The sequence below is a fragment of the Ixodes scapularis genome, unplaced genomic scaffold (assembly GCF_016920785.2).
Source record: "Ixodes scapularis isolate PalLabHiFi unplaced genomic scaffold, ASM1692078v2 PGA_scaffold5__190_contigs__length_132052651, whole genome shotgun sequence".
Taxonomy (NCBI): domain Eukaryota; kingdom Metazoa; phylum Arthropoda; class Arachnida; order Ixodida; family Ixodidae; genus Ixodes; species Ixodes scapularis.
Genome location: NW_024609880.1, coordinates 76,936,320 through 76,949,925, shown reverse-complemented (window position 1 = coordinate 76,949,925; position 13,606 = coordinate 76,936,320). Strand labels below are relative to the sequence as shown.

Sequence of the window (13,606 nt, the reverse complement as noted above, 5' to 3'; positions counted from 1 at the left end):
GTTCTTCATGCGTTCGTCGTCTGCAGCAGGCATCTCGAGACGCCTTTAGGACCGGAAGATTTTGTCGCAAATATTTAAGAAACAGCCGATTCTCGGCGGCCTTCTGTCGTGGAAAGTGTAAAATCTAGGCTCCCTTTATCTATTATTTTTAGACGTTTGAACTCCGCGCCCAATTTTCGATCAATCGTTCTTTCAGAGCGAAATCAAGTCCCATGTCTTCGTCCGTAACAACTTCCCTAGCAACGGTTTGTTCGAACAGGCGACGTCACACTTACAAAGTCAATTCAGAATGACGAAGAATTTTCCATCTCGACGTCACAGCTGCTGTGACCATCTAGTGCACATTACTCGTGACTCATACTCACGTTTGTTCCCCACAAAACCGTCTAATAAAGCGTTCCCTGCGCGAGATTAGTTAAGTTGGGGATAGCAAATGAACGATGAGGACGAGCGCAGTGACGATGCATTTTTTTACCGCTTGATTTGTTTCATCAGATCGCAGGAGTATAAGAAGCGCTGACCTACGACCTAATAGAGCTGACGTCACATCATGTTGAAATCGTCCGCGGAAATGTGAGATAACTTCGTGCTTGCGTTGAAGGGAAGGTGAAAAAAACATGAGACTGGAGAGAAGGTAAGCGGAACTGTCAAAGCAGATAAGATAATGGATTAAAATTGATGGTTAGGCCAGTTGGGTAAGCATCTTAATTACAAAAGCGCAAAGGACAAGGACAGAACAAAGATATGAACAGGGCGAGCGCTTACTATCAACTGATTGTTTAATGCATACTGAGAGAAAGACGGAAATGAGAGGAGAAACACTAAATTAAAATACTAAATGCATTCGCACAAAAACGTTTTCAAAACTATTTAAAAATTAAAAAATATATATATATAAAAAAATAACGAAATTAAAATGAAAAAGGAGAGCGATAGAAAAGGAAAAGCAGCCAGATAAAAAAAAACAGGTCGAGCTACCCTCTCTCTTTCTCGGACAATAATTCTGATGGTGCGCTAATGCACGTGTCTCCTTTTTATACCATAGTTTTTGCCTAAAAACTTTCTCTGGCTCTCTTGCTCCGAAAGCGATTCAGGATTTTTGTTTGATTAAATAGAGGGGTTCAATTTACTGTCTCTGACATGTATGGCCAGGTGTCCTGATGGTGACGAATCTAGGGAAAGGTCATGCACTCGTAGTTGTACATTTACGCAGTGCCCAGATTGACCAACGTACTCTCCCACATGCGCACAGAATTTCTTATACGATGTTGACGTTGGGGTTGACATATCTATGTGCGTGCAGGACTGAGCATTTTTCTTGTCGTTCGTTTGGGGAGTTGATTTTCGGACACAGTTTTTTTAAGTTTATCAGGAGCTGATGTTACAACCTGTATGTGATACAGGTTGTATGAAATACAGTTGTTTTTTGTGTGCGAATGCATTTAGCCTTTTAATATAGTATTTCTCTTCTCATTTTCGTCTTTCTCTTAGTATGCATTAAACAATCAGTTGATAGTAAGCGCTTGTCCTGTTCATATCTTTGTTCTGCCCTTGTACTTTGCGCATTTGTAATTAAGCGGGTAAGATAAAACTAGACAGTGCATCAGACGTGGAGGGCGGATACGTCTCGTTTCATCTGGGCACAATAAAACCTGTAGATGGAAGGATACGGAGATGTTGTCACGTTGGTTTAGGCTGGAACATCAAAGACGTGCGTGCGCTCAGCGGCAGCCAACAGTGAGTTTTAGTATTGCGTATACGGGTGAACGCGTGCGTTTGCGTTAGTGTTGCGTGTTACACACTGCGCGTGCGCGGAGCCCGAACTGCGGCCTTGGATTGGTGCATGGCGACTTCGCGCATGCGCATCGTGGAGAACGCAACTCTAACGCAAACGCACAGTGCTTGCGTTTGCTCGTATACGCAATACTAAAGCTAACTAGTAACAGGTTCGAGTTGATTTCGATTCATCGAACAAACCGTCATCTGCATAGTTGTTGCTTATGAAAAACGCAGCGGACGCTGACTTGAGTCTGAGTCTTCCAGGCACACACCGCCGTGTCTAGCGTTGCCGCGTTCTTCTTTTGCAGCCTTTTTGTTTCTTGAAACTTCCACAGTTGGGGAATTGGACTCAAAGTGTCTCGAAGACCTCTTTTTTTTTCCTCTTCTATTTGTTTTTTCACAGTTGCGTTGCGTGACTGGAGATGCTTGTGGTGCAGGTGTTTGGTAGCTTTTTTCTAGGACAATGGATCTTTTTCAAGAAGGGTTCTGTACATGCGCAGGCCTTCCTCCCGCGGTGGCGAGAGCTCTAACTTCAGTTGACGTCCGGAAGAATGGTTGCACTACCTCTCCTGCCTCTTCCGCGACTCGGATCAGCCGCAGAGAAGGCAGGAAAGGTATCGCAGCTCCCATTCCTTCCACCAACCGCAGTCGGAGTTTTAGCCACTTGGTGTCGTCTTTGTGTGAAAAAGGTCCATCCTCTTCGACCCACTTTTAAGGGCTAATTCAAAGTTAGCTTCCGCGCAATTTGGCATTAAGATATCTCTCGACACGCCAGGTTCTCTTTAGTTTGTAAAGTCTGTTCCCAGGCATATCTGCGCAACCTTTCTTAAAACATAATGCATGAGAGTGCTTCGTACCTACATTTATCGAATATAAATAAATGTCCCGCTTTATGCTTCCCTTTTTGCATGACGCTCTTCTTTACTACCTCCGCTTCCCACTTTCGGTGAGCATTTCTAATGGCAGTCTCGTTCTAGACTATCTTTTGATACCTTGACATAAAAAGATAGCCCCAACTGCTATTATTACTACTTTTAGATCACGGCTACTGCTGTGGTAAGACCGACTATTATCCAGCAGTCGCTATGGCACCACCTCTCGTCCCGTGATACTGAAGCAATTGATCTGATTACGCTGGGAAGAAAGTAAAAACGACGGTTCTATCTCCTGAATCCCACGGAAGACTTAGGCGAGGTTTGGAACTTCTATTAACAATACACAGATCTGAAACTTAATATTGAGGAGGGTATATGTTCAACTTTGCAACGTTTAGAAACAAAATTTGCGGTACACATCTGGAAATCGAATATTCAAATTTGTTTTGAAATCTTTATCACGAGAGCTCTCTCTCTAAGGCAGTAACAAAGCAGCCTTTAAAGATATTAAATAAAATGTTTTCAGAGAAAGCATTTTTTAAGTATAGTGTAGTCTGTCATGCGTGAGATTCTCAGTTCGATCGTCTAGGTCGATCTCTTCTGTTGTTGTAAAAACAAAATGTTCGGAACCAGCAAAATATTTTTGTTTTGCAATGCACACGCAAGAAACTGTACACAAACGACATTTTTGTTTAATGTTTTCATTGCTTTATTTCGGAAGTGTTTCGTGAAAATGTTGAAAAAATATGAGTTCTAAGCTTGATGTAAGCATCTCTTAAGGCACAAAACCATAAAATAAAAAAGAGTCAGTGCACAATATACCAAAACGCCGAAACTAAATGCAAATAATTTTTTTATTTCAAGTCTTCAAATATGAATACTTGTTTGTGACGCACATACCAAATTGAGACCACGATCTTTCCCTCCCCAGTTTTCCCTTCACATGTCTTCCTTTTTTTTTTGGCACTAACGTTAGGGCAGTCTGGGGAGAAGAAAGGTTTAAGCAGCGTATGGTGTTGTTGTTTAGAAAGGAAATGCAAGGCTGTGGCTCGCGAAATACACGCACGGTTCCTAAAATTGTAAACATTTCTGAAAGAACTTCGCATGGTGAAATTCTAGGCATTAAGGGGAGTGTTTGCTAAGATTTCTCCGTTGGAATTTTCACGGTGAGCTCCGGATGCCGCCCTGAAAATGCACAAAACGAACATGATTAGGTACAGAGTGTTAGGACGCAACTGCGGGGTCTGGTGATGGTTGAGCATAATAGACTAATACCCCAAGATAGGGAGTACGAGCGAGCCTTTTGCTTCATGTCGTCTACCATTCTCCCTAGTTTTGAGTTTTCGACCATTATGATTGGGTACTCGGGTATTGGCGACGTGCTGGACTAAATAACCACCCTATGGTGAATCTTCCATGATTGGTCAAGCGCTCCCAGTGACGTGTTTCGTAGGATTAGTTCTGCATCATTCGACGCAAAGAATCATGTCCTTAAACGAACACCATCAGCTTTGACGGTGTTGGTTTAAGCAAACGTATTTGTTTTAAGGACGCTACGACTAAATTTTTTCCATTATGCTTTTCTACACACCACATCGAACTTGCCGTCAAGAGCTGATAATCTTGGTCGCCATGGCAGCGGTAGGAACTGAAACCGGGGCCATCGAAACAACTTTCTGACAACATAATAATACGGTAAAATAGGTGTGCAGAGCTCCACTAACCTGAGAGTAAACTTGAACTTTCAATATATAACTTTATAAATTGCAGAGAGCAAAAAATAAAAAAATAAAATAAAGAAAGAAAGAATAGAGAAGCCACTTTTTTTTTATTTAATATATCTCTAGCGTTTTTTCGGGCATTGTATGAGGGAGGAGTACACGTTTTTCGACAAGAATACTGAAACAATAAATTTAATACATATTTGCTTCGAGGCAAGAAACAATGCAAATATGCCTACTCAAAAAGAAGTACACTCCTACACAAACAAAAATAATGCAATATACCCACTAAAAACTTTTAATGCTCTAGGATTAAAATGTATCGAACATATTGTGCATATGCTACGAAGCAAATCTACCGCCAGGCAATGTAGTATAGTAACTATCGTTGATATACAGGCTCGTCCGAGGAATATAATGGACGTGACTCAAAAGGGCGAAAAACGCAAATCACTTAGTTAGATACACTAAAATCTTTTACCATATTATTTTAAAATCCCTCCTGATCTGTGCTTATAGGTTAAACAGACTAGCAGACTTGCCGACGATTAAGAACGTTAGGATGTATTGGAAGTGGAAAACCTGCCGTCGGACGATTAGCTCTAATTTGTAATGTTTGGAAGCATGTCCCATAAATGTATTAAAATCCTAAGATTAAAATTTTCCATTTTAAGTGATAAAAGTAAAAAGAAACAGCTGCGGGGGATACTCTCAATTGTATCATTGCCACAGACAAATATGCTAGAAATAGATAAGTGATATCTTGTTGCATAAATTATGCGTCTATGGTATAGTCTCATCTATCACAGTTGATATTTATTATACAATGTTTCGCTGCAATTTGTTATAAACCAATCCATTGAACAATATAGAAAAGTATGTACGGGTAGCAGTTTACAATCTAAATTTAACCTGGGCGCTAGTAAAGAAATGAAATAAACAAAACACAGGCAGTAAAGATACAAAAATTATGACCAAACATTTTAACCTAAGTTTTACACTGGGAGTTTGTGATAATAAAAAAAATAATCTTATCTTTTGTGAATATGCGTTATTTTATGTTTAATAAGTATGATAGCTTTTGGCAAAAAGTTTACGTCAAAATGTTCCTGGTGCAATTCAGGGTGAAGCTAACAATTTACGTAGAAAGTCAATGCGGGAAGAAAATCTTATTTTGTTATGAAGTATTCAATTACTCTAACGCAAATTTTTATTGATCAATACCCCGATGATTTTAATCAGTGACGATTTGAAAAGAATATGAGTGTCTCACCGGCTAGAGAGAACAGTTGCAGTAAGTATAATAAAATAAATTATTATTTTATTAATTACGTCCTCTCTTATCAGTGTAATAGTTGCTGGTATTACCTTTTTAATAACTATGCTTTATACGCAAACACTCTTTTTGTGTTCTTGATATTTTCTTGCTTTCTGTAGCATTTCCGCTGTTTTCTGATATTCTGTAGCATTTCCGCTGTTTTCTGCCATTCTGTGAGGGAAGTCATCAAGCTGCAAACGAAGGAACTTTTTGCATTGCCTTCCCCCTTTTTTGTGTGTTATGCAAAAGAAAACAAAAAAATATTTATTATTATTATTATTATTCCGACGTTAACTCTGCCACATCTGAATCCCTTAATAAATTTATTATTTTTTGTTATTAATATGAATATTGCAAGCCACTGGCCAACTTACGCGTGTGTCTGTGTTTTAATTTCTTTTTTTAATCAGTTATTTTGTTTATTTCTGTATTTTTTTATTATAAGCCTATCGCTTGGACTAGAACAGCCTTAAAAAAACATTATCTACTAAACTTTTTTGACGCCTGACCTTTTTTTTATATGATACCTACTGCTATTGATTCACTGCGACTTTGGTTTAGTCATACAAACCCTTGCTGGTTTTGATGAACCTGCGTTGTTCGTTGGAAATGCGCCCATCCCTCATCAATAAATATTTGTTTTTTATTTAATATTATTATTATTAATATTACTATTAATATTATTTTATTCTACTAATCACTCCAGTACTGCCTAGTATTATGCTTAAAAATTTATCTTCTTTTCTGCGGATATGTGTATATAATGTATTTTTATACACCAGTGTACCAGCACCAAAACATCAGCGTTGTTCCTGTGCACTGTACAATATTGATTGATTGATTGATTGATATTTTATAGCCACCAAAAACTTAAGAAATGATTCTGTTTTCCGTATTAAAATTTGACATTTCGTTTTTCTTTATATATTTATTTTATGGTTAGTTCTCAAATCATATCCGCTGCAGAGTGATAATAACATGCTCGGAACTGGACACACCTTACGTTTCTGGATCCGTCAGTTACCATAAGTATTGAAAGCATGCCTCAAAGCGAGATATTTTGCGCTTGAGCAAATATGTCTAGAAACTTGACCTTTGGGTGTGATTAACTTAGAATCTCACGATCCTCGTTAAGCGCGCTTCAAGATCAGACATATCTCTTTGACACATGTTCCAACAATCGCCATGGCATGAAGATAAGTTTTGATGTGTAAGGGCTTTGTGGGTGATGCTAGTCGCATGACAGATAAAAAGGAAAGGAAGCGGGACAAGTCACTTCAGAAACGATGCCGGTAATTGTAATGATAAGGAAACCTTGATCTTTTTTTTTCTTAATAAATTGATTAAGAGAAAAAAAACGACGCACTTTTTTCTGCAGCCATTTTCTTTGCCACATGAGGGAAACAACGGGCAGAAGCAGATACTCTGACCAAGGGCAAACGTTTCTCCGTCTTCCATTGTCTGCGGAAGAACCTGGTTGATGGTATCCGGCAGGAAGAAGAGCAGCACGGACGCCGTTGCCGATAACGTGCCCATCACAATCATTGGAAGGTAGGTGTCATACTCCGCCTGCGGTAAAACAAAAAGAAAGCTGTGCGCCTTTCGCCTTTTAGTAGATTTTCTTAGAGAGACCTTGAACATCCTCAAAAGATATTTCACAGCATAAATAAAACACAAATGTTACAAAAAAAAAAGTCACAAAAAGAAGAAAAAAAAGCGCGAAATATAAGTCGCAAGACTAATTTACATCATCCAGACACATTCTGTGTTTTGTGTTTCTTTCCTGTTCTTTGTTGTTCGAATACTCTTTTAGCAGTACCTATTGGAATGAATTTTCAGCCGTGCTTGAGGCTTCGGGCTTTTGCTTTTCTTATCTTGTCTCAGTCTCCGGGCTCTTCCAGATTGTGTTCAATGTGCACCAACTCGTTTGCGTCCTTATTATTTGATCTCTGCTCGCCATGATTGGCTGTCTCCAAGATCTGCAGGAAAGCTAACTTGCAGAGCAATAAACAAGGCTACAATCGAGATAGTGTGCATTGAACATAATTACGAAAAACATGGAGTTTATACTCAGTTTTACCTTAAGTCCGGACGCAGCCGACGCCACGAGCATAAGGGATCAATCAGAAAGTGTCAAAAGCGCTTCAGGGTGTTGTTCGTCATGTTTCTGTGCGTGTTCTATCATCGCTGAGCCTATTCTGAACTGAAAAAGCCCAGCGCCTTGCAATTTTCAAGCTGTCTGATTGATCCCATTACCTCGACATGAAGTCTTAAACGCACCTGAAAACATACTTTACAAGTAACTTCTTAGGTGATTATATTCCTAACGAGTATACTTCTAGCAAAAATATTAAATCAGAAAGGGCACGAGACACATATCGTCGCATCGTTTCATGAAGCCTCTGTCTGCGTCTCGACTTCTTTCAGTGTTATTATTTCTGCTAGAGATAACTATTAGATATAGTCTGAACACAAAGACAGGAATGGACACACAAGACAGAAAGACAACACAAAAGAAGCCATCGGGGCTTATTCCAATTATGAACTCACATACTTAGAGTGCATTGTGAAAACTGAAGCACCGGCTTGTCCGTACCAGTGACGCGACCTGGGCTCCGAGGAGGCCCCCAATGTCCCCGATGAGCCTCTGGAGCAGCACCGCTCTGCCCCGGATGACCGTCGGGAAGACCTCGGAGGTCAGCTGGTAGGTAACATTGTAGCCTCCGGCGAAGGACATAATGCCCACCACGGCCATCACCAGAGTCCAGAGCTCCGACTCTTTAGACAAGAGGGAAAAAGTTGGAAGTTAACTTTCTTGTTGGACAAGAAACTCACTGTTAAGCCAGTTATTAAATTAATTCAGTAGAAAATAGCTTAGTAAGGCATGCAATCGTGCAAAAACGCGGTATACTGTTTTTACCCACATAACTTCTGTAAACATGGGAGATAGAAGACCTGACCTAAAGCTTATCGTATCCTATCCTGTCCTATATTATCCTATCGTATCCTGTCCTATCCTGTCCTATCCTGGCCTATCCTGGCCTATCCTGGCCTATCCTGGCCTATCCTATCCTATTCTACCCTTTCCAGCCTAGACTATCCCATTCTGTCCTAGCAGCCTAACTTAAACTAACCTAACGTTACCTAGCCTTATAGAAATTTTCGTGGAACATTAGATTATTATATTCAAATAATCATTTTTGCTCTCCCATGAATAGGCGCTACACAAACAAAAGTCAAATTGCGTGAGTAAAATACTTAAATACTGTTCAAATGACTCGCATAAAATGTTGAATGCTTGTTGAGCTTGTTGACAGAAATATTCGAGTCAAAATACATTGCATTTGAGGGCGTTCGTAGCAGAGAAAGTTATTGTGCTAAAATTCAACAGCGCAAATCATCGAAAATCACGTCAAATCGCTGCAATACATTTTTTTTCCGAGAGAAGAGACTAGAGTCGTTTATTTTTACATACATTACAAAATAGCGACTTTTACTTTCTTTATACATGAATTATCGAAACAAAAAAAAAAAAAAAAAAAAAAAACTGTGACTTCAATTTACACTGTGAAGGTGGTTAGACAGCGAAGCTGTATACGACACCCACAAAGATTACCCATTGCGACGTCACTTGAAAATTCACACACGTGGCTCTAAAAAGAGTGCAACCAGAGACAAATGAAATGTACTTAACCACACCCTTTATTGCTTCACAACGACATCCATGACTACTTTATTATCAGTGTAATACACACTAAGATTTTCAGTTCTCACTGTAGAGATATTCTTTGCTAAGGTTAAATCACTGCATGATCCATGAATGGTGGCTGGTTGAATTGCATTGCTGAGGTACATGTTATAAATGAAAGCGTGGTGACGTAACTACGTGATTTCTATGCTGTTGGGTACTTTTACACTCGGAGTAGCTTACGCGACCGTAATCTTTACCAGGAAACACACGCGGGGAGAAGGCAGGTGCTTCGCATTGTTCGCAGGTGCCGTTATCATCCGTTATGCGGTTTGCACTTCACACGAGGGCTTCGAATGACGTCAACCCCTTTCGAAGCTGCTGCAAACCTAATCTTTACAGGAACACGTGGGAGGGTGTTCCTATTGTGCACACGCGCCTTATCATCTATCATGTGGTTTTGATGCTTGTTTTGTGGCTTTCTTTATTGAAATGGATACTGAACTGTATGCTGTATGCCTGATTTCAAAGAAGACGTGCTGTTTCACCTTCAATTGTTCGCCGGGAGCTTTTTCTTACAACGCCAACGACACGAAAACTTCCTTGGCTGGCAGAGGTATACATCTTCGCTGTAAAAGTAATGAATTTGTTGGTGCTTTAAGTTGTGGATTTCATCTAATGATGTTAAAACATTGGCCAGTTGTAGCGCTCCCATCTTCTGACAACTGAGGGGACAGTGGTTTGTCAGGTGGCACGTGCGGTAATGTGGCGGTGCCGAGTGTACACAAGCCACCGTCAAGTCCCTCATATACAGAGCAGTTTTCGTAAAATTTGTATCTACGCTGAGCGAAAATTTGTCTGCTTCTTGCGCGGGGGTTGCGGTGACGTCAGAACGCCGAGCTCTGATTGGCTCTGATGGAGGAGTAGTGACTTGCGCTCCGCATAGTCGCTGAAAGCTTAAGCAGCGCAGGGTCTGACGAGCTCGCCGCATCTCATTATCACTCCGCAGCCAATGAGAGTGCGGCATTCGCCGACAAGAACGCCCAAGAGCCAATCACGAAGCGCGAGCATAATAAGCCACGTTTCGCGTTTCTTACACTGTATGCGAGTTGTAGTGTCTTGAACCTCCACCAGGAAGTAAGGATTACACTCACCGGTGCGCAAGAAACCCATGAGCAAGCATACCACTCCCCCGGTGAGCATGAAAAAGGTGTTGGGCCAGCGACGACCCAGGGTGTCTAACGCAAGGATGCACAGGATGTTCACGGGGATCTCGAATGCGATGGCGATCGAGTAAGTGGAGTAGATGTTCAGCCCCAACTTCGCCAACTGGAGCGTGATTGTGTTGTAGCAGAGCGAGATGACAAACCTAGGCAAGCGGAGAGAAAAAAACGTTTGATACAAAACTTCTCGCTGCAAATTGATTGGTGATTCGGAAAACGGCGCGTCAAATTCTTCATTCTTTTTTTTTTTTGACAATTGGGTAACGTTGCACCAATATGACAATTAATATTTTGAAGGCGTTAGATTTACTTTTTAATTATGAGGCTTGGGTTTTATTTTTAAACTGTAGTCAATGAATCACTAAGATCATGAGAACGGCAGGACGTGTTTTTCAAACACCATGTTTCCAACACGCACTCCAAGCCTTCTGTCGCGCTTTGGGTACACGTGCCCGCTCGAGGTGAACGAACCCCCGAAGCGCTGTCGAAGGTATGAGATGCTCGCGCTTCGAGGCGCGGCAACTGAAGATCATCTCTGTCGTTTTTACCTTGCCAGCGACTATGGTAAGTATGTAAATTGCCTCATTAAAGCGCTGAGCTAAATTGCAGGCACCACCGCACCGAACAGTATTGAAATAGACAAAGCTTAATATAGCTGTACTCTATAAAACCAATTTGATAAATTATCGATTTTGTATATGGGAATTTGCACCGCACCTGCTAAACATTTGACATAATCCTTCTCTTTTATGCCCCTTCGAGAATGTTTTGCGGATTCATCGAACACAGAAGCGTCTGCTGCAACCAATGAGTGTCATATCGAAGAGCTACGCTTTGTTGCCAGTAAGCACATAGAATGCGTCAACGCAGTTTCACTAGACGATAAAGTTGGTTCATAACTGCAACTCTAAACTTCTAGTTAACACAACAAACGGGCATGCAGCCAAAAGTGATATGTGATAACCACGGAAAACGCGTAGCAGAGAAATTCGAGACAGTCTTCCGTGCCTGTAGAAGTTCACGTCAAGACTGTTGATGATACATCGACTGTGCCTACGTGACGCGAGATAACCAACCAATCTATTAAACAACGATACGTACCACCCGATATAGATGAGAAACATGATTTTTCTGATCCTCGGGGACCTTATCATGACTAGTGTGCTTTTCCATAGGCTGACTGTTTTCGCCGATGTCCCTCGCAAGTCACCGCCATTAACAGTGTTCTGTGGACGAAGGCACAGGTCTGATTAAATCCTCGTGCCACTTTTATGTGACGTTGAGTACATAATTTCTTTTTGTATGTAACAAGTTCTACCAGCTGGTGCTTACCTCGAGGAGTTTGCTGAGTCGTTCTTGGGAAACTGTCTTGCCGTTGAACTTTGCGATCTTTTCAAGAATGCCTAAAGCTTCCTTTGTGCGGTTCACGGCGAGTAGCCAACTAGACGACTCTGGAACCCAACTGAGAGAGAGCATACAAGTCGTCTTGTATAAGTATGCTGTTTATAGGCTACTTCCTTTTATCAGTATTAGTGCATTTGTCTGTGGGGGGGGGGGGGGGGGGGGGGGGGGGGTAACAAAACTGCCAATGATTACTGCTGCGTTACCCCGTACACAAATAACTTAGTAATATTTCAGTTATGCCCTTTTTGTTATAGGCTTTACCAATTCCGTACAATGGATACATTGGTTTATCTTAAATCGTCTATGATGAAAACTCGTTTGTTATTTAGTGATTTGGTAGTCATTTACTTTGCCTCTTTGATAGCATTGCACCGAAAGATGAGGGAAATAAACATCGTGGTTATAATCGGAGACAAGAACGAATGAAGGAGACAAAGGACAAACACACACCTCTATACCTGTTAGAATCATATGTAACGTTACCCTTCACTCCCCCCCCCCCCCCCCCTTTATTAACCTTGTCTTCTTTGGTTTTAATTCTTCGATCCTGGAGAGGTGTTGGATAAAAGTAAACTTTTTGATTTTTTCTGTGTGAGTGACAATTCGAAGGAACAATAAATACTGAACGTAGAGGTAAGTACGAGACCATGCAGATTCTTTGAATTTAAAGTATTTCGTCCAGCGTGCGGTGAATTGTGACATTTGGATACACGGATATTAGATACACGCACAGACACGAATATATTTATATAACACTACGAGTTGATTTCGTGTTTCTTTTGCTTACGGGAGGACCCTTGAAGCCGCAGTGCCACTGCTCGAACATCATATACAAAAGTCGCGGAGTTTCTTTGCAGATATTATGAAAAGAATATCTGCGGACACAGCTCAAGTATTGTTCGAAGTACGTTTGCTTCATACAGGTGTGTATGAAGCACACATGTCTGCGGAGAGTTTCAGACAGTGTCTGCGGACTGGCGTTTGTATGATGTCCTAGCGATATGGCCACCGCATAACGCGCTTGGATAGGCTTGAGACTGACTTTTGGTAGAGCAATCAAACACCGTGCATACCAGAAGGTGAGAGCCAGAAGAACGTCCAGACAGACTCCAGTGACGAAGAGTCCCCTCCAGCTTCGTATCAGGAAGGCGTACCAGGGGAGCAGGCAGGCCAGGGAAGTGAAGCTCATGGCCCAAAGGAAAGTGACGAGGGTTCTCCTTTCCGATATCGTGTACTCAATGACTGCGCGGAACAGAAAGAAAGTCGGTAAGGGAACCTCGGTGATGGGTCAAGAAATTGTACGCTAGTCGGACGAGAATTGAAAAAAAAAAGAAGAAAAAAGGCAAATTGCGTTCTTTTTTTTTTAGCCCCGTGGTCAAATTTTATTGACAATGGCGGCCGCTAAAGAAGACGTGAAGCGACTGATTAGTCGGCTAATTAACTAAAACAAATATTTAACTTTATCAATTTTTGTTTCTGGAGGCATAAGGCGGTTTAGCCGCGCCATGATTTTTTAAACGAAAATTGCATAGTGGGTGTTAGAAAACCATGAAAAGGGTGAACATTAAATTTCTAAATGATTTAAATAATTATTTAAA

General features: G+C 41.0%; 1 protein-coding gene across 1 annotated transcript; it reads right to left on the bottom strand.

Moving 5' to 3' along the window:
• Positions 1-3,344: 3,344 nt before the first annotated feature.
• On the bottom strand, positions 3,345-13,245 carry LOC8041047 (solute carrier family 22 member 13). The gene is made up of 7 exons (XM_029995643.4): positions 13,082-13,245; positions 11,937-12,066; positions 11,706-11,830; positions 10,536-10,750; positions 8,290-8,471; positions 7,060-7,262; positions 3,345-3,839 (listed from the first exon to the last, which is right to left on the bottom strand). Exons 1-7 carry the CDS (start codon positions 13,195-13,197, stop codon positions 3,770-3,772), a joined length of 1,041 nt encoding a protein of 346 aa, XP_029851503.4. The 5' UTR covers positions 13,198-13,245; the 3' UTR covers positions 3,345-3,769.
• Positions 13,246-13,606: the final 361 nt, after the last annotated feature.

Bases quoted from the DNA above. Each gene is read 5' to 3' on its own strand.
- LOC8041047 (XM_029995643.4), bottom strand. From the start codon at position 13,197: ATGAGCTTCACTTCCCTGGCCTGCCTGCTCCCCTGGTACGCCTTCCTG. The intron at 12,067-13,081 runs GTATGCACGGTG...GCTCTCTCTCAG, and splicing joins CTTCTGGCTCTCACCTTCTG to TTGGGTTCCAGAGTCGTCTA. The intron at 8,472-10,535 runs GTGAGTGTAATC...TCTTGTCTAAAG, and splicing joins CATGGGTTTCTTGCGCACCG to AGTCGGAGCTCTGGACTCTG.